Source organism: Peromyscus eremicus, chromosome 3, assembly GCF_949786415.1.
Source record: "Peromyscus eremicus chromosome 3, PerEre_H2_v1, whole genome shotgun sequence".
Lineage (NCBI taxonomy): Eukaryota > Metazoa > Chordata > Mammalia > Rodentia > Cricetidae > Peromyscus > Peromyscus eremicus.
The window spans coordinates 142,354,605-142,376,512 of record NC_081418.1 but is presented as its reverse complement, the minus strand read 5'-3'; the positions used below and the strand labels follow the sequence as shown (position 1 = coordinate 142,376,512).

The 21,908-nt window shown below is 39.3% G+C and overlaps 1 protein-coding gene across 1 annotated transcript in view; it reads left to right on the top strand.

Moving 5' to 3' along the window:
* Positions 1-21,908, top strand: part of Lrp6 (LDL receptor related protein 6) — a 133,346-nt gene that overhangs the window by 89,018 nt on the left and 22,420 nt on the right. The window contains exons 11-17 of the mRNA XM_059258701.1: positions 2,598-2,782; positions 3,312-3,638; positions 11,410-11,612; positions 14,035-14,246; positions 15,166-15,356; positions 17,115-17,324; positions 19,130-19,255. Of these exons, the coding sequence (XP_059114684.1) occupies positions 2,598-2,782; positions 3,312-3,638; positions 11,410-11,612; positions 14,035-14,246; positions 15,166-15,356; positions 17,115-17,324; positions 19,130-19,255 (1,454 nt within the window). The remainder of the gene's footprint in view (positions 1-2,597; positions 2,783-3,311; positions 3,639-11,409; positions 11,613-14,034; positions 14,247-15,165; positions 15,357-17,114; positions 17,325-19,129; positions 19,256-21,908) is intronic.

Sequence of the window (21,908 nt, the reverse complement as noted above, 5' to 3'; positions counted from 1 at the left end):
TGCCTGTAAGACCAGCATTTGGCATGCTGAGGCAGAAGCATTGCTGTAAATGGAGGGTTTTCTATGTCCCGCCCTGTCCTACAGCCACTTCCGGATAATCACTCAGAGGCTTACATTAATTATAAACGTTTGGCAGATGGCTTAGGCTTATTACTAGCTAACTCTTAAATTTAAATTAACCCATTTCCATTAGTCTATGCATCGCCATGTGGTTTGTGGCTTACCGGCTCTCTGACATCTTATTCCTTGGGCAGCTGGATCACATCTGCCCGACTGCCTTTCTTCTCTCTGTATCTCCATTTGGCTTTCTCACCCAGTCTTATTTTGCCTACAGCTTTATTTATCAACCAATAAGAGCAACCATATTCATAGCATACAAAAAGACCATCCCACAGCACATTGCTATAAACTTCAGCTACATCATGAATTCCACGCCAGCTTGGGCTACAGATAGAGACTTTGTCTCAAAAACAAACAAAAACAAAAAACCCAGGGCATTCATATTTTGCTGCTTAATAATAATTCATTGCTAAAATTTATTTCATTATAACATTGAATGAAGAAAGTAAAATAGATTTCACAATAAAATATTAACTGATCAATATTAATATACTGAGTGAACAGTGTTGATTTATCATCATCCTACATTTAGTTACTACTATTGCTCAAATCCCTCCGGTATGTAGATTCCAGACTTCTATTGGAAACCCACTAAAAGAGTGTTCTATACTGAAAACAACTAATGTGGGTTCCCCACTCCCACTCTGCTTTTGCTTTCTACAATTCTACTTACCAGTGGTCTAGAAATAGTGGATAAAGCATTCAAGAAATGAACAGATCATACGTTTTAAATTGCTTTTATTATGCTATGTATTTTTTCTATTTTTTATTAGTTGTTAATCTTTCGGGGCCAAATTTATACATTAAACTTTGTATAAATGAGTATAGAAATAAACATAGTTTATATAGTTTGTTAATATTGTAGTTTCAGATATACAGTATGGGGGATGTGTTAGAATGTATTCCTCACAGGTAGGGGGTGGATTACTGTGTATTTCAGAAAGTGCCATTCATTTTATCTGTGTATGTCTGTGTGTGTCTATATGTGTATGAATGTTGTTGAAATCCAACCCAAGTCCTTGCCCCCAAGTCCTTGCCCCCAAAAGTTGCATTTTAGGATACCCATTAATTTAAAGTGGGCAGTTAGTACAGTCTTTATTGTAAACTTAGAAAATCAGTGGCATTATGTAATAGACTAACCTGTTTATTACAGTACAGTTTTTTTTAGCATTAGGTAGTCCTTATTGCAGGAATCAGCATGTTTTCATGTAGCAGCTGAGACTCTTGAAAATTAAGAAAATAGTTTGTAATGAAATTCTCACATTAAGTTCACTATTAGGTTTTTGTTTATATAGTTGGGAGGCCATATGAAGGACAGCTTCTTTGTATACTAGTAGTTATAGTGGGATCATGGTGATCTTTGCTTTAAGCACTGGTTGCCAGTCAGATAAATTCAGTACTTAGAACTGTGAAGTTTCTCTATGGACTTAAATGGTGTGCACCTGGCTCTCAACTGACAAGAGCAGATGTAAACAAAGTCTAGGACAACTCTGATTTTCAGAAAGATGTTCATAGCAAATGCTACCAGATGAACCTGTAGTTGACAGGCCGTTGAGTGAATATGTATGTCCTTGAGCATTTTATGAGCTGGCATGTGGAGTGAGGCCCCAGGCCCAGTGCTAAGGGAGCATTAGCAGCTATCTAGCTTAGCTGGAAAAGCCTTTGGTAAAGGGTAAGATTCTAGTTCTAGCTATGATGTGTAACTGACTTGGACACATGAGATGGAGCTTTCATATTTCTTTACCATTTTGGCCTTCTATATATAAAAAGCCATAGGGAGCACTAAGATTAAAGTGACCCCTCAGAAAAGTAATATGTCAGTAGACAAATATTTTAAAATATACGGATATTTATAAGTGTTGTGTTCATTGCTCAGCCAATGTACTAGGATGGTACATTGTGCTTATTTGTGTAGTGTGTTCCCTGGAACTGGATGACCAAATACATTTTCTAGCTTTGCCTTTGTTTTGAGCCTTTCCAAGTCTACTATTTCTTTTGACATTAGTGTACTCTTGCAGCTTGTTTTTGAAGGAACTTGATTATGCAAGTTGGAAGGCAAATCCGGTATTTAAAATTTTAAGTTGCATTCAGAAATACAGAAAGATATTTTGGTAAAGTGAACCAGATTCTTAGACCAGACCGTTAATCATTTTCTTAATACCAGTTTTATAAATGTTAATGCTGCAGTAAAGAAATCATTGGTTTGTTTCCAGTTCCTAGGTCTGGGTGGAACAAATTGATTGGGAAGACTAAGGAGAGCTAGCTACATGACTCACATCTTTTTTGGAATGTGAGAAATATAGTTAGTTGGAAATGACTAAATACTTGGAAGAATCATAGCCATGACTTTGTTTTATCGATTTACTTAAGTTACTATATATTTTCTTCAAGTTTATTCAGTTACTATACTTGAATATGACCTCTTTTCTCCAGAAAATCAAATGTGAACTATTAAATTTCCATTGTTTTGAATCCAGATTTATGTATTGGACCGAATGGGGAGGAAAGCCTAAGATTGACAGAGCTGCTATGGATGGAAGTGAACGTACTACGTTAGTTCCAAATGTGGGGCGAGCAAATGGTCTAACTATCGACTATGCTAAAAGGCGGCTTTACTGGACAGACCTGGACACTAACTTAATAGAGTCTTCTAATATGCTTGGTAAGGTTTACTGCCTTGGTCTTAGGTGCTGCATTTATGGAGAAGTCAGGGTGCCTGCCACTCGTTGTCTAGATGCTGCTGCTGACACTTTATGTCAGTAACTAGCTTGTGTCTGTTTTATTATTACTAATAGTCACCCAGTGACCTGGGTTTATATATTTACTGTGCAAAGTGTCATTCCTGTTGGATCTGTACTGATAGTTTTGAAGGGATACTCTTGAGGTGCAAGAAATACTGAACTATTAAGTCCTCATATAGAGGAAATAAAGCAGAAATCAAAATAGACTACAGGAATTTAAAGAAACTTAGTGATGTATAGCAGGGATATGAGTTTGAGGCATGGGGTCAGACTATAGATGGATTAATTTCAGAGGCCGGATCTGGTTTTAGAATTGTTTTTTATGAATTGTTCTATTTTAAATTGCTTACAAATATAATTTTCATATGTCCCGTCCCCCCCCCAAGGTACTTGTTCCTCACATGGTTCATTTCTGTGACTCTCCCTTGTCTACTGACTTTCCCAAAATAGGACTCAACCGTGAAGTTATAGCAGATGACTTGCCTCATCCTTTTGGCTTAACTCAATACCAAGATTACATCTACTGGACAGACTGGAGCCGACGCAGTATTGAACGTGCCAACAAAACCAGTGGCCAAAACCGCACCATCATCCAGGGCCATTTGGATTACGTGATGGACATCCTTGTCTTTCACTCCTCCCGGCAGGCAGGGTGGAATGAGTGTGCCTCCAGCAACGGGCACTGCTCCCACCTCTGCTTGGCCGTGCCAGTTGGAGGGTTTGTGTGTGGGTGCCCTGCCCACTACTCCCTGAATGCCGACAACAGGACCTGTAGTGGTGAGCTACAGTATCCCCCAGGGCAGCTAGAACTAGAAGAGAAAGCATTTTGAGAATGCTTCCTTCCCCCCAAAATGTGTATCTTTTAAAGTAAAAAGTAGTGTAATTAAAAGAGAAGACTAATGGAAGACATAGAAATTTGTCACTTAATTCATGATAGAACTTAATTTCATGGAAATGTTGCCTTTGCTTTTGAACTTTTAAGTATTTAGTGAAAAATGTGTAGTGTGAGAGAAATACACGTGTTAATACATAATGCTTATTTATTCATAAAAGAAGAGCAGTACAATAGAACAAAGAGAATCCTAAAATATACTTCTTTGAAGTAAGTAAAACAGGACAAACATAAGCATTTTAATTGTCTGTGAAACCATACAGGAAATGCATATGAAGAAGTTTAAACCCAGGGTGAAGCAGTAGTTGACAGATGGGGATGGTCCCCATGCCAACATAGTGCATAGTCACTGCTTGATTCCAGACCTTCTCACCTAGTCATGGTTCAGAATTTGAAATGTTGAGAGGGAGGGATGTCCCTATGTCTTAGTCAAAGTTCTATTGCTGGGAAGAGACACCATGACCATGGTGACTCTTATAAAGGAAAACATTTAATTGGGGCAGGCTTACAGTTTCAGAAGTTGAATCTGTTCTCATCATGATGGGAAGCATGGTAGCATGCAGGCAGACATGGTGCTGTGCGTTAGCTGAGAGTTCTATATCTAGCTCCACAGGCAGAGAAAGATACTTGGGACTGGCTTCAGCATTTGAAACCTCAAAGCCCACGCTGAGTGACACACTTCCAACAAGGCCACACCTACTTCACCAAGCCTGAACCTCCTAATAGTGCCACTCCCTAGTGACCAACCATTCAAATCTATGAGCCTACGAGGGCCATTTCTATTCAAACCAGCATACCCTACATTATTTTTAAAAGTTAACAAAAATTTCACATTAAAAATGAACACACACAGTGCTAACAACAAAGCATGTTGTGACATTATTTGCCACAGAAAAACTGGTGTATGACTTAAGTATCTATGGAGACCCATATCTTGAGGATTAGATAAGAAAATCAGTAAATGATCAAGAAATACATGGACAAATCAGATCAGGAACTCTTGGGAGGCAGGAGACTATCAGTTTGGAAGAAAGTGACAGCTTGGTATAAGATTTTAGATATAATTAGTGAAATCATGTTGTTATCTAAGGAAATGTATCTGAGATCATATAGGGGAGGATTTAATCTATTCTGAAATAGGCTTCAATTATGGAGAAAGAACACAGATTATAATTAAGAGATTATACTTTAGAGATTCCCACATATTGTTTTTTTCTTCTTTATGCAAACTTTTTTTTTTTTTTCTTCCTCGAGACAGGGTCTCTCTGTGTAGCTTTGCGCCTTTCCTGGATCTCACTTGGTAGCCCAGGCTGGCCTCGAACTCACAGAGATCCGCCTGCCTCTGCCTCCCGAGTGCTGGGATTAAAGGCATGCGCCACCACCAAACTGTTTTAAGACTTAATTTTTCTCATTTTAAAAATGTGAATAATAGCCGGGCGGTGGTGGCGCACGCCTTTAATCCCAGCACTCTGGAGGCAGAGCCAGGCGGATCTCAGTGAGTTCGAGGCTAGCCTGGTCTCCAAAGCGAGTTCCAGGAAAGGCGCAAAGCTACACAAAAATGTGAATAATAATAATAACTAGAGTTGCTGTAAGAGTTCAGTAAGATGCATGAAATCAGTGTGTGAAAAGTGGTGTGGCTCTGGGTAAGACCTGGACTGCTGGTGTGCTGGTGTGCTGGTGATGGTGGTGATGAGAGCTGCTCATGGACTCTGCCTGTGCTCTGGAGCTAGAGTGGATCTTGGAAGTGAGCGTAGTGTGGAGGAGAGAGATGCAACAAAGCAAAGATGGTTTCCAAGTTTGGTGTCGGAGTCAATGCCCTAACAGAGGGGAGTGGTAAGGCTGAAGGCATGTGTTTCAGAGCTGCAGGTACTTGTATGAGGTTACCTACAGGGAGAGTTGAGTGCTGGGCCCAGCAGACTTGGGAAGGACCAGATAGCAAGTTTCAGGCATGTGGGCGTGTAGGCTCTGTTAACACCTCTCAGGTCTTCTAGCTCTGTCCACTGTAACATGACAGCAGCTACAGACGGTATTACAGAAAGGGCAGCGACCAGGTTTGGTTTAAGGGCCGCAGTTTGCAATATCTTTTTTTTTTTTTTTGGTTTTTCGAGACAGGGTTTCTCTGTGTAGCTTTGCGCCTTTCCTGGAACTCACTTGGTAGCCCAGGCTGGCCTCGAACTCACAGAGATCCGCCTGCCCCTGCCTCCCGAGTGCTGGGATTAAAGGCGTGCACCACCACCGCCCAGCAGTTTGCAGTATCTTATGGAGAGAGAAGAACAGACCTAACAGCCAAAAGAATTGGTTCAGAAGGACAGGTTTGCAGAGGGTACTGAGAATCGGCATAGCTGGAGAACTAAGAGAAGTAGAGAGCATCGAGGTGCCAAAGAGAAGAGAGAAGATGGTTTCAAACCAGAGTTGCTGACCGCCGCTGAGAGGTTAGATGAGGTCTTAAAAATAGCATCCATCCTCTAAGCAGTTGCCATCCATTTCACCTAAGGTGGGTCTTCTGACCACGAAGACAGTAACTTCAGGAAGGGATGGTGAAAGACAGGTTGGAGGACACTTGGACAGTGAGTCCTATAGAGAAAAGGAGGAGCAGTGACGTACTTGGGTATATTCCTCTCGAGAACCTCAGCTTTTGAGTGGGAGGAGAAAATGGAGTGAGAACTGTTCGAGAATAGAGACATAAGGAACATGGCAAGACTTCCTGAGATCATTGTACATGTAGCTGCATATGTCCTGTAGGTTGGTTGGTTGGTTGGTGAGTGAACATCATGGGGAATTACTGTTGAGTGCCCCTAATATCTGTGTTTGACTGTCTGATTCAGTCAGTGGTGCCTCAAGGCTTCTTGTGTGCTCTTAGGAGTACTATGTAATATTTGCATGGAGTTGTATTGTGTATTATGAGGAGCTTAATGCATAAGTTCTTGCTTTCAAAAGTGTTTCAGCATTGTTTAATTTGCATCTTGACTGATTTTAAAAGCCAATTCAGACCAGCTTTTCTCTGGTCTCAAATGTGACAGTGCTTTCTATCTCATTCAGAGTAAAACCCCCGACTTTTACAAGGCCTTCAGGGCTCAACATGAGCAATACCCCTCACTTGAAAACAGCTTCTTTATTCCTCACTTCATAACTACATCTTTATCCCACATACCCCAGTTTCCTTGTCTCACCCCAGTGTCTACTATTCTTTCATTTGCTTTCTCTATAGCAGATACACTGATCTCATTGCTTGTTTCAAATATGCAAATCAGTCCCATTTCGGGACCGTTGAGCTGCTTATTTCCTCTGCTTGGCATGCTCTTCCTGCAAGACTTTGCATGGCCATCCTTCATGTCTAAGTCTCTGCTTAATTGTGACCTGTGTAACTGTGTAACAAGGCTAAGTTTGCAGCACTTACAATGGAAAAAACTTTCACCAGAATCATTCCCACAGCCTCCTTTCCAATAGCACTTAGAACACTTTGTGTATAATATAATTTATACACTCTATTATTTATATACTGTTACTTCCTTTGTTATGCTTATTGCTTACTGTGTATTCCGTGAAGCAGTAGCTTTGTTTCTGTTTTCTTCATTGATGTATCTGAGGTGCTTCTGGTCCATGGCAGACAAATGGAGTAATGAGTGAAGAAATAAGGTGGTTCTGGAAGGACGTTTGGCCTTCCACTCAGTAGCTTTTGTGATCTTGAGAAAACTTAACTTTTCTGAGTTTGCTACCTATAAAATGATAATGTAGGGATTGAATGACATTCTGTGTGACATGTTGGACTATAGGAATTAAATGACACTCTGTGTGATGTGTTGGAATAAAGGGATTAAATGGCATTCTGTGTGACTTGTGATGTGTTGGGATATAGGGATTAAATGGCATTCAGTGTGATGTGTGACATGCGACATGTTGATAATATACGGATTCAATGGCATTCTGTATGATGTATGACATGTTGGATAGCTATTTTTCAATAGCTATTTCTTTTCTTTCCTTCCTCTAATTTTGTTACTTGCAAAATCAAGGCTATAGGGCTGTCTTTGTTGTCATTAAGTGCTTATTTATTTAGGTCATTTTTTTATTCTTTCATTTAATATGTCTTAAACACTACATGCTAGGCCTTATTTTAACCAGTGGAAAAAATAGTAACATTGAATGAAATATACAGAAATGCCTGCTTTCACCAAGCTTACATTTCCCTGGAACTATTAAGATGAACAATATGAGGGCTATATGGTGATAAGTGTTATGCAGGAATATTAAAAGGAAGAAAATGTGGTGACTGAGATTGCAGTGTTAATAAGGTTACTGGGAACTCCATGCTAAAGTGACATTTATATCAAGACTTGAAGGAAATGAGATGAGCTATGAGGATGTCCACATCTGACTTGATAGGTTACTCAGGAGGTTGGTATTGGAGTGAATAAGGACATTGAGAGATGAAACAAGAAGCCAGATTTTACAATCCTATCTTCAGTCCTGAAGTGGCCCTTTGGTACCTTGTGTAAACTGGAAAATGTTGATCCCTTTGAACTCCCCCCACGTGCGTAGCTTGGCTCATAAAATGAAGGTTGCATATCTGTCCTTACTCAGTGCTTTTGCTACCATGGATGGCATAGTCATATTTTGTAGGCTTGCCCATGGAGATTATCCTGTTCATACCCAAGAGCAACGCCTTCCTTTAACTTAGATGAATGCTGGTGCTAACAGAAGACAGCTGAAATTGCCCTCTGGCTTACATGTCCAGCTTCTGCGTCTTGTTTTCATTGTGGTAATGAAGACTAGGAAAAGTCTAGGAAAGTCTAGGAAAAGACTAGGAAAACCCAGTGACTATTTAATTTTATTTTACTTTGAGACAGGGTTTCATAGGCTGGCTTAAAGCTCTTCCTTGACCTTTTCATCCTCCTGCCTCATCTTTCAAGTGCTGGGATTATAGTAATGTACCACTCTTAGGCTTTTTTTTTTTTTAAGAACTTTCTGTAGGAGATGTGAGAATGCGGTTGAGGATGAGAGGATAGATTTAGACTTTAAATGGTGTATGTTGTGTCACTTTAAGCATGGATTGTAAGAAACTCAGCTTCCCCTAAGAAATAGTCCACCATTTATAATTGTTAATTTTTTAATTAAAATTTATAATCACACTTCAGTTTAATTGTGTGTGTACATGTGCACACACCACACGCTTATCCCGTGGCATACATGTGGAGGTCAGAGGACAACTTTAAGGAGTTGACTCTTCCTTTACCATGTAGGTCCTGGAGATGGAACTTGGACCACAAAGTTTAGTGATAAGTACCTCTACCTTCCTGAGCCATCTAAGTGTGTTCTTAGAGTTGAACTCTACTAAAATTGCTCATGGTTGTTAGGTCAATGTGTGATGAAGATTTCTAGTAGACTGGGTACTTCGTGAATCTTCTAAGCTGGACGTGGATTTTTCGCTAATGAAGGACTTAACGGAAGTACAGTGTTCCAACTATCAGGCTTCATTGTCAGTGCCAGTGAGTTCTTTTGTATGTATTTGAGTGTGAATGTAAAGACAGGCCCAACCACAAGTGAGAGCCGTGAGGACGGAGTTAGGCAGGGTGTTCTGGTATGGCCTCCTGAGTTTACATCCTTGAGAAGGACCTGCTTCTGCTGGGTTGAGGTGATGGCTGAGCACCAAGAAAAGCAAAGTATTGTTATCAAATTTGTGTATATAAACTATAGGAAACCCCTCTCCCCCATTGCCGTCAGTTTCTGTGGTTTCTGTTACCTGCAGTCAGCCTCCATCTGGAAATAATGCGTGGAAAATTCCAGAAATGATTCATAAGTTTTAAATTGCATGTGGTCCTGAGTATCACAGTGCAACTTATTTCCGTTCTACCCAGGATCTGAATTATTTCTTTGTCTCGCACTTCTGCTCTGTATGTACTGTCCTCCTGATAGTTCCATAGCAGCCATCTCTGATGTCAGCAGCTGTCTCAGTATCCTGAGTGCTTGTATTCAGGTGATCTTAATCGTCTTCCCCAAAGCAAAAAGTGGCAATTATATGATGGTATATTATTATCATTTTTCTTATTCCCGTTTGCCTGTATGTATGCATGCCAATCACAGGTGTGCCTGGTGCTCATGGATATAAGAAAGGGGCATTGGATTCCTTGGAACTCAAGTCAGAGAAAGCTGTGAACCACCATGTGGGTGCTGGGAATTGAACCTGGTACTGCAGCAAGAGAACAATTACTCTGAACCAGTGAGCCATCTCTCCAGCCCCTCAGTTAAATTTTATGATAGACATGTATGTGTAGGGAAAAACACAGCAAATAAAGGATTTGGTACTGACAAACTGTCTTTATCAATGATGGGGTGGGCTATGTTTTAGTTAGGATTTAAAAATGCTTTTAGGTTTTCCTGTTGGTAACACTCAAATGTCATCTGTCTGTTTGGTTGTTTTATTTGTTTTGAAGATAAGTTCTTATCATATAACCCAAGCAGGCCATGAAATCACTCAGTAGCCTCCTGCCTCCACTTCTCAGATGTTTTCCTGAACTGAAGATGACTACAGAGTAGTGAAAGGCCATCCCTGGGAAAGGGAAGTGTTGTCTTGGATACACTTTCTCATTTTATGAGTTAGAGTGTCATCTTACCATGGAAACAGAACATTTTTTAGTGAAGATAGAAATACTTACTGTTTTTTTGTTTTTTAAGTTTCCTTTATTTTATGTGTAGGAATGTTTGCCTGTGTGTAAGTATGTGTGCCATGTATGTGCCTGGTGCTCATGGAGGTCACAAAAAGATGTTAGTTCCCCTGGATTTGGGATTACAGACACTTGTGATCTACCACGTGAGTTCTGGGAACTGAACTCACATCCTCTACAAGAGCATCAGGCACTTTTAACCACTAAGCTATTTTTCCATAACTTCTTATGTCTTTATCAAATGATTCATTAAAAATAAGATCTCTGTTATTTCTGCAAGACAGAAACATAGGCTAGATGATTAAAAATCAAATGCCCAAAGATATCTAGCTACAAAATTTTAAAGTATTTTTCTAAGTAAGCATTCTAATTACTAAAAATGAGATACAAATCATTTATAGGTTTCATCCCTTTCCTGTAGCTCTAGAAGTAAGCCATTTCCCAGCTAATACTCTTATCTATGCAGATGCAACTGAGCATTGGATTTTTTTTATCAAGTATAAAGCTCTCTATTAAATGAGAGAAGACATGTTAGTTATTTACAATGGAGCTGAAGGTCTAGTACATATGTAAGATATGAAGATCTAGTACTGTGTAACTGAAAAATAGTTGAGTAAAGGCAAACTGGAAAGGAATAAGTATTGCTCAAGAGACACAGAGTAAGCACTGGATTCTAGAAGTGGGAGAATCCCGTCTGGCTGGGAGTGGAGAGATGAGGAAAAGCTGCACAGAAGACGTGGCAGTGCTGTGGTCCTGGAGGTGTGGGTGGGATTTAGAACCAAACCAATGACAGAATTCAAACAATTTATAACTGGCTCTATAACCAGAGGGCTAATTACTCTCTCGCTGAAGGAAGTTTCTGGAGGTGTGCCAAAGGATTCTCCCCTCAGCCTTACTATGTTGTTCTGTTGGAGATACAGGGAAACAGGCTCACCAGGCTTGGGGTGGTGGAGAAGAGTCACTGTATTTCAGATTTGCTCTTTTCTCTTTTAAGCTCCTACCACTTTCCTGCTCTTCAGTCAGAAGAGTGCCATCAACCGCATGGTGATTGATGAACAGCAGAGTCCTGACATCATCCTTCCTATCCACAGCCTTCGGAATGTCAGGGCCATTGATTATGACCCTTTGGACAAGCAGCTCTACTGGATTGACTCTCGACAAAACATGATCCGAAAGGCACAAGAAGATGGTGGCCAGGTAACTCAGGCTTAGTCCATTTCTGACTAGACTTGCTCTAACCATCCACACTGCTTCATCTGCCTACAGGGGAAATGGAAATCTAGGGCTAGTATTTTTGTTTGTTTGTTTGTTTTTATTACCCAGAGTAACTGTACTCTGTGTACACTATTATTTGATGATGACTTTGGGTTGGAAATTTTATCAGGGAGGCGAGGTCATTAATGACTTCCACCACTGGTTATATCCATTCATGCCATGTTTTTTTCATTATCCTGCTATATGTAGTAGAACACATTTTGAAATCAAGTAGGTCTTTGTTCTGATCCCAGCTCTATCACTCACTAGAAATCTTAGGAACGTTTTTGATTGAACGGAATGCAAGGCATAAAGCCCCTACTTGTTTAATGGTAGGGATTTTTGTAGAGAATAGTTATATCATTGATTACCTTTTATTTAAAAGACTCATTGATTAAGAAACAGGATAATCTTAGTAAAATTAAAAATATCAATAATGTGTTATTGATTATGTATTTTTTGGTTACTATTTGGGGACTTTAAAATGAGAATAAGAATATTATCAGTCTTATCTGTGCCTATGTACCATTGTGGATTTCAATACTATTATTTATACTTCCTTCCTTCTGGATTCAATCAGTGTAAGCTTAAGATTACAATAGCTATCTGTTGTCTTCATTATGGCAAAGATGTTAAATTGGATTTTGTATGTGTTAAAATTTAGGGAAATATTACTAAATTTTGTTGTCTTACCTTACAAGTAAAGAACAGGGAGGGTGATATATATAGGAGTACTCAGGGATCATTTACCAATGTGGTCATTCTTTGTACTTCAGCTGTACCTTGTACTATGTAGACTAGTACTAGTGACCAGTAACTAGTAGAGAGAAATTATACAGCCAAAGACAGCAACTAAATTAAGTAACTTTTTACAAGGCTGTGCTAACTCAGAGAGTAAATGAAATAAAATTTATTTGTACAGAATAAATAGACAAAGCTGCTTTTGGTTGGCTTTATAAGAAAAAATTACTGCTGGTGGCCATGTCAGAGGAGCAGCAGGTGACAATTGAAGTTCAAGGTGTCAGCCTACCAGGAGGAAACTCCCTGATGAGTGAATCTGAGATAGACAAGGCCGAGACCACAGACCCCAGACCCCAGAATGTCTTTTGCTTCTTCTGTGCCATTTGCTGCTGCTGCCATCTTTCTCTGGTATCTGGTGTGGTGTGAATGGGTGTGGGGAGACCCCACTGCCTGAAATGTAGTGTGCCTATCTCATGGCAACATCGCATTCTACTGGGCATTTTTACCTATGCATTATTATGAAAATGATTTCTTCCTAAGCTGCACTGTCTAATTGAAAATAATAATGTTAGTTTAAATAGAGTTTTGATGATTACAAATAAAAACGAGAAAGTGTCACACAGCTAGAACACATGAGTTTCTATTGAGGAGCCATACAGACTGTGGCTTAGGTTAATGATTAAGGAAAACAATTGAGTCCCAGTGAGCCCAGCTAGCTGAAATTCTTTTAATCTTAGTGTTGAGAAATGTTTTCACAGGTTTCAGAGTGCATAATAGCTGAAACAAAGCTTTGAAAATAACTTAAAGTTTGACTAAGATGTGTATATCTGTGTGTGTGTGTGTGTGTGCGCGCGCGTGCGCACACGTGTGTATCCCTGATTGTTTTTTGTTTTCTCCAGAATAGGGTTTCTCTGACTTGGTACTGTTGGTTTTGGGGGCTGCACAGTTCTTTGCTGTGAGGACTCCCCTATGTGTGGACTGCAGGATGTTTAGAAACATTCTTGGTCTTTGCCCCGTATCACCAGTAGGTTTCTCACATCTTGATATTGAAATATCTCTGGACGTTTCCAATGCCTGTGGGTGCAATATCACCCTCGGTTGAGAACTACTGTTCTAGAGGTATCTCCTGGTTGTGATTGGACCCACAGTTGTTTATAATTATCGGGGAAAGCTGTTACCCTCTCTGATCAAGACATTGTCAGATTCTTGGACTACTATGCTGTGCTCAGCATCCTCTTCTGCTCCATAAAGCAGCCCAAGGGGATATTTGAAATGCATGTTAAAAAACAGGTACATCACTCATAAAAACCCTTTCTGTAAGAAATGTCCTCAGCTGGGCGGTGGTGGTGCACACCTTTAGTCCCAGCACTTGGGAGGCAGAGGCAGGCGGATCTCAGGCCAGCCTGGTCTACAGAGTGAGTTCCAGGACAGCCAGGACTGTTACACAGAGAAACCCTCTCTCAAATAAACAAACAAAACAAAAATGTTCCCAAAGAACGGATACCCTTCTGAGGGGTGACCACAGTGACCACAAAAATTAAGAATTTTGTTCGTGGCCTTATAGTTGTCTGGTGTGGAATCTAACTTCTTTTTTTTTTCTTTTCTTTTTTTCCCCTTTCTTTAGGGTTTTACTGTAGTTGTAAGCTCAGTTCCAAATCAGAACCTTGAAATACAGCCCTATGACCTCAGCATTGATATTTATAGCCGGTACATCTACTGGACCTGTGAAGCTACCAATGTCATTGATGTGACAAGATTGGATGGGCGATCAGTTGGCGTGGTTCTAAAAGGCGAGCAAGACAGACCCCGAGCCATTGTGGTCAACCCTGAGAAAGGGTATGTCACAGAAGCCCACTGCTCACTCTGTGTCTCTTTAGTCATGCTTATTCCTTTCCAGTTTGCCTTTGCTCAGCTATTTTTCGGTTACATAGTTATTTATTACTAGACTTTCAGCTACATTGTAAATAACTAATATGTCTTCTTTCATTTAACAGAGCTTTGCATTTGATAAAAAATCCAGTGTTCATTTGTATCTGAATAAATGATAAGGACGTAATCAGGGAAATGGCTTACTTCTAGAGTTACAGAAAAGGGATGAAATCTATAAATGATTTGTATGTCTCATTAATAATTAAAATGGTTAATTAGAGACATGCCTTAAAATTTTATAACTAGATCTCTCTGGATATTGATTTTTTTTTAATCTATGAAACTTAACTCTCTGAAAACTCCTTGGTACCCTGTTACTATTATTAAAAGTAATAAATATATCCCTTAGTCTTTTTTAGAAACAATGGGGGGGGGCGGGAGAATGTGGAGAAAGTGTAGTCAGTAGCCACTCTCCGTCGTGGTTAGGAGTGGGTCCTCTGTAGTTCTAGTACACTGTTGCGCAGCAGGCTGATGGCTGAGACACTGACTGCAGAGTGCGTGCCCCGGAAAGCTAGAAGAGAGAATTCGTTCATTGTAAACAGTAAATCCTTGAGGATATAGATATATTTAACCTAGCACTGAAATATATACATGCATTGAAATATACAATTACTCCATTATATACATAATTTTGTGTGTTTGCTTATAGCTAAAAATTTTTAAATAGGTTTAAAAGTTATTTTACCTCTATTTATCCTTATAAATTTGTGTTTTGGGGGATCAAACCCAAGGCTTTGCACATGTTAAGCAACCGCATTTGTCTTAACAATATTCTCAGTTTGTCTGATTCTTCAGTAATTTTTTTATTTTCTCTTGTTATCTTCAGGTATATGTATTTTACCAATCTTCAGGAAAGATCTCCTAAAATTGAACGGGCCGCTTTGGATGGAACAGAGCGGGAGGTCCTCTTTTTCAGTGGCTTAAGTAAACCAATTGCTTTGGCACTTGATAGCAAGCTGGGCAAGCTCTTTTGGGCCGATTCAGATCTCCGACGAATTGAAAGCAGTGATCTCTCAGGTACCCTAAAAATGCTTCTGTATTTTGATTTGAGTTTTAAGATGATTTCATTACTGTGAATTTGTACTTTTCTTATGTTATTTTTGTGCCTGATTATAATTTTATTCATTAAATATATTCTGTATTATATTAGTTGGAGACATCTTTGAGATTATTTCCATTGTTTCCTAATTACTTAGTAGTTTTATTGATCTGAAAATTATGTATCTGTTTTTTCTTTCCTAATTCTTCTACTCTACTTTTATATTCTGTCCTCTCTGAACTCTAACCTGATTGGTCTCTCTGCTCATTTTCCATATGAAAGTTTTCATGTGTAAACTTTTAGAAACACTTTTACATATGCAGACATTGTTCTGAAGTGTGTTTCGTGACATTGCTTAAGTCTTTGGAGTATTTCCACTCAAGGAAAAGCCTGGCTCAAGCTGGTACTCACCCTCCACAAAGTCATCACTTTTCCCTTTTGCTTCTCTATGGTCTTCTGTTTGTAATCATAGTTACCTCTTCTATCATAATTCATGATGTCCAGTTGATGCATGGCCTCCTTAGTGACCAGGAAAATAAAATTGAAATAATATACTGTTTATTTTAGTCAGAGTGGCAAAAGTATGTTAAGGTTTATTATACCCAGTACTTGCCAGGATGTAACATACTCTCCTAAGGGCGGAGCTTGAGCTCTGTGGTACAGCATCTGCCTAAGGTACTATGCTGAGTCCTATCTCTAGCACCACAAATCAGGACACTTTGAGTAAACAGAAAAAGTAGAACCTTTAATGTACAGTCTGCCAGTAATTATCAGGATTTAAAGGAGAGAGAACCTTTGATTAGCAGTTTCTCTTTTAGATGATTGTCTTACAGAAATACTAACAGAGTAACCACTGAGCATTATTTGTGATAGATGGGATAATTTAAGAAAAGCTGGCAAGAAACAAGCCAAACTAAGGTTGGGCATTTATAATTAAGAATAAGCCTCTGTGTGTGATTTATTTGGGAGTTGAGTGGCGGGCCCCCCAAAAGAGCAAAAACAAACAACACCACACCCCACAGGAAATTCTTACACATGAGTCCATTTCTGAGTTATATTTCATAAAACTTTTGATGTTGCTTCTTGTACATGTCTTCCTTTTTTCCTCAGAGGATATGTTCTGAAGCTCCCTGAGAACATGCATGACACCAAACTCTAGAGGTCAAGACTCACCTTGCCTGCTTCAGCATTACCACACCATCCAGAAGTTAATCTCCCTCCTTTGTGTTACTGTTTTTGGACACTGAGTCCAGGATAATATAGCATTAGTCCATAACCTGTGAGTCAGATGGACAGTGTGTGTTCTGAGAAGCCAGGTGGAATTAGAGTGGAATTGTTTTGGGTAGATGTCTCAGGTGTTTTCAGAAAGTGGCAGATGCTAAGCATAGAACTCTGGGCTTACCTCCACTGCTTCATCTGGACAAGCATTGTTTTCATCTGCTTTATTGTGTTAGTTTTTATAAAATTTAATTTGAAAATGGATTCTGCTAAAAACAAATTGAAACCTGCTGTCCCAGGGTCTTTGCTACATTTCATAACTAGAAAATTCCTTGTGCATGGGAATTAATTCCTAGTTGCACATGTCTGGTTTAGCACCGTTTTCTGGTACATGTAAGTCTGTGGTTGCAGAGCCTGTATTTCCCATACTTTTAGGATCTACCTGGTATTCATTGGACAACTGTTGAAAGTGAGATTACTACACAAATCATTGCTGTTGAATATTTTCCTTTTCTAAGGTGCCAACAGGATAGTGCTAGAAGACTCTAATATTTTGCAACCTGTGGGTCTGACCGTGTTTGAAAATTGGCTCTATTGGATTGATAAGCAGCAGCAAATGATTGAAAAAATTGATATGACTGGTAGAGAAGGAAGAACCAAGGTCCAGGCTCGAATTGCTCAGCTGAGTGACATTCATGCAGTAAAGGAGCTGAACCTTCACGAATATAGTAAGTGAGGTGGACGGTGCCTAGGAGCACTGTGTATGTTGTAAGAAACAAGACTTGGTTTTGTGGCTTTTTGACATCATTTTTCTTCTTTACTTTGTTTTCATATTTGGAAAAACACTTTGTTGAACTTTCTAATAATATAAACCGTGTATGATTTTGGTTTAACAAATCTGCTTAAATCTTAGCATGGAGGGGTGAAAGTAGGAAGATGGCGTGTTTGAAACCAGCATGGACTATCTAGCTAGACCTAGTCTCAGTGAAACCAAGACCTGGGATGTAGCTCAGTGTTAAAGCACTTGCTTAGCAACCACAGGCCCTGGGTTTGGTCTCTAGACCAAGTAGACAAATGAATAGTATTGTATACTTAAAAGACAGAACCGGGAGCTGGAGAGATGGCTCAGCAGTTAAGAGCACTGGCTATTTTTTCAGAGGTCCTGAGTTCAATTCCCAGCAACCACATGGTGGCTCACAACCATCTGTAATGAGATCTGGCGCCCTCTTCTGGCATGCAGACAGAACACTGTATACATAATAAATAAATAAATCTTTAAAAAAAAAAAAAAGACAGAACCACCTCTGTTGATACATATTCAAATATAATAAGTAATGTCTATTTTGGGCAATCTATTCCTTTATAGATAGTTGACAATCTCAGTGTCAACACAGATTGATATAGCACCCATATTAGGATAGAAAACAGATCATAATTGATGGCTGTATTGCATAATGGTAGTGATACAGTAACAGCAAAGGTCAGGTTGTTTGTAACACAAGCTAAATAGAAAATTGAGAGCAGTGACTTCATAAGTACAAGTTGTGAAATAGACATTGAAAAGACATCTAATGGCTTGTCTTTTTAGCTTTACCCAAGTAAGAGGAAATTAGATCTTTGTTGTGCTATCATTGGCAATGGAACAAGCAAGTAATTTTGTCTGTTTCAGACAAATATCCATGTGACCATTAAGTTTTTCCTTCTACTAACTTTAATTTTCTACAAATTCTTTATTAAAATATGCTTTTAAAAATGAAATAATTTTACCTTGTAGAAAAGTAGAAGTTCTGAGTTAAAATATTTAGAAGAGAATTCTGTTTTAAGAAGACTATGCAAGTGTCAGCAGTCTCCCCTGGCAGTTTTTCTAGGTCTATAAATCATTTTTTTTATTATTTGGCTTTTTGAAACCAGATCTTGTTGTGTGGTCCTGGCTGGCCAGGAACTTGCTGTGTAAACAGTCCTGGCCTTAACTTATGGGATCTTCCTGCCTCTGCTTCCTAAGTACTGGAATATAGTTGCACCCCATCATGGCCAGCTAATATCTTAATTAAAGAATGAACATAAACCCCTTATAGTTAAGTTTTATTCATTGTATTTATTCATAGTTTTGTTCATTATCTTCTTTAGGTTTGTTGTTGTTTGTATAGTGCTGAAGATTGAACCCAGGGCCTCACTCACGGCAAGCACTCTTACACAGAGCACTTTCCCCTAGCCCTTGCTTATCATATTTTAAAATGAAATATGCATACCTATGTAACATGCTAGATGTTGTACATGCCTGTAATCTCAGTAGTTTTAGAGGCTAAGAGAAGAGGATTACTTGAACCTAAGAGTTTAAGACTAGCTCAAATGATAAAGACTCCCATCTCATCCCCCTCTCCATGCAGTGGTTATATAAAGGTGTTTTGCTATAGGTTATATAGGGATAAAATGTGGAATTACACTGTGTAGAAATAAAATCAGAACTTATTTTATATTTAGTATTGTTTGTGATTCATAAATCATTGACTTTGATAATTACATTCTTTCCCAGGACAGCACCCTTGTGCCCAGGATAATGGTGGCTGTTCACACATTTGCCTTGTAAAAGGAGATGGCACTACAAGATGCTCTTGCCCCATGCACCTAGTCCTGCTTCAGGATGAGCTGTCCTGTGGAGGTAAAGATGCTAAAATCCTTCTTGTGCAAACCAGAATTCCACATCTTGATCTAGCCATCTACGTCTAGGCAGTGAAGTTGCTATTTTTCCTGACTTAATTGGTCATTTGTGTTCTATTTATTTGCACATCTACCGGGCTTGCCTTTTTTCCTCTCTGCTCCCCAGATTCTTCGCTGCTACTACAGCCTCCAGTGACCACCATTTTAACAAACTCTGTTTCTGTGTGTTTGGTTTTATACACTCCACATCAAGTGTGATGAAGTGATGTTTACCATTTTGTGCCTTCCTCATTTCATTTAACGTCTTCTGGGCTCATTTCTTTGTAGCGGATGATAAGAGTTCCTTTTTTAAAGTCAAATAATATTTCATTACATATGTGTTGTCATATTTTCAGCCTATGACTTATATTTCATAGTAATACAGTAAGTAGCTTCCTCCACTCCTTGAGGGGGTCTCTGCTCTTCACCTATTGAATTCTGGATTTTGTTGGTGTAAGTGTCATTGTTTGGAGTGTGTCCAGTGAAAAGAATATTCTTTTATTCAGCTCCATCAGGATTTTCCTGTTGTTTTTAAAAAAAGAGCAAACAAAAATAAGACCCAACAATGAAAGAAAATTAAAAAACCCTATGGTGTGTATGTCTGCACGTCTGTAGGGTACACACACGCATGGTCCCTTGTGCGAGTGCAGAAGATGCTTCAGTGTTCCTCATCTTCCACCCTGGGAAAGTGTCTGTGTATCACTGCACTCCAGGCTGGCGGGCCAGTGAGCTGCTGGGCATTCTGTCTACTTTCCACCTTCCGTAGGGGAGTGGGATTGCAGGTGCACACTCCCACATCCAGCCTCGTGTGGGTTCTCACCTCAGGTCCTCACCTTACACCTAGTGTGCCCTCTCCCCAGTGTGTAGTCATGCAGTGAGTTTTGTTGTCACTCGTGAGACATAACAATTTGTATTCTCTTTTGTTAAATAATAGTGTGGCGACATTGAGCACCATGATAATATTCATACTCTTAATTAAGAAGTACTCTTCCTAGAGATAATTCACAGTTAATTTTAATTGAAGAAAAACGATTGAGGCATACTGTTACCTGCAAAAGCAGCAATTTAAAATAAATCTAGTTTCTTTTATTTGGAAAATTGTTAAATACAATAACTGAGTTAAAATACTTTGTTTTATTTATTTATTTTTTGGTACCAGGAATTAAACTTAGTATAATGTTGTGGATATTAGTCAAGTGCTCTACCACTGAGATTTATCTCCAGCCCAAGTAATTCACTTAATAAATATTGTGATTATGAAGCTTATATAAAAATGTATTTGGCTTAAGGGGGAGGTGGGAGTGGGGGCTCATTTGTTTGCTTGTTTTGTTGTAATGCTGAGACTCACCACTATCCCTTCATTTGGGATCTTTTTTTTTTTCATTTTTATTTGTTTATTTTTTTTTCTATTAACTTGATACAGTACAAATTCTTTTTTCCCTTTTCTATTTTAATAAAAAGGAAAAAAGTTATAACTAATATAAGAAAAACTATATACAAAAAGTACAATAACTATATACCACATATATAAGCAATAAATACCTAAACAATGTCTAGTCCATTTGCATTTGACAAATTCAGAGAAAATAATTCCGTTATCTATCCTATTTTGGTAAGTCCTCTTTAGTGAGTTTCTTTTCTAAAATTCTTTTATTTTATTTTACAATATAATTTAATTTTACATATCAACCACGGATTCCCTTGTTCTCCCCCCTCCCGCTCCCCACCCCTTCCCCCCAGCCCCCCCCCCCCCATTCCCATCTCCTCCAGGGCAAAGACTCCCCCGAGGATTGAGATCAACCTGGTAGACTCAGTCCAGGCAGGTCCAATCCCCTCCTCCCAGGCCGAGCCAAGCGACCCTGCATAGGCCCCAGGTTTCAAACAGCCAACTCATGCCCTGAGCACAGGACCTGCCTGGTCCCACTGCCTGGATGCCTCCCAAACAGATCAAGCCAATCAACTGTCTCACTTATTCATAGGGCCTGATCCAGTTGGGGGACCCTCAGCCATTGGTTCATAGTTCATGTGTTTCCATTCGTTTGGCTATTTGTCCCTGTGCTTTATCCAACCTGAAATTCTTAACAAAGAAAACTATAACTATCTAATCTTCAACTATAACTAATCTTCAACTCCCTCAGAGAACAAAGAAGGAAATAATATTACCTAATAAAAAATAAAAACAGGAAGTGCACGCAAGCAGCTTCCAGAAAAAATGTGAGTTGACAGAAACAGTCAGCTGCCTGGACAGTCACCTGGGGTTTCTCCACAGTGTTGGGGCATCATCTTCAGCCTATAGGCTTAGTGTATCTGACAGACTCATTTGTGAAGTAGGATGTACACAAGGTCAACAGTTCAACCTCACATTGGGTGAGAGTAGTCTATATACCAGAAATACCTGAATTCCACTAGTGTCATGTCATGATTCAGGATTTTAAATTCTGCAAATTGTTAATATTTTTTTAATTCAGCTGTCCATTCTTCTTGGCTGTGTGTGTGTGTGTGTGTGTGTGTGTGTGTGTGTGTGTGTGTGGCTTCATCTCAGCATCCCATTCTTCTCCACATCCCTCTATTAAATGCCAGTCTACCATTTAGAGGTGTGAGCTTAGTTACTCTTC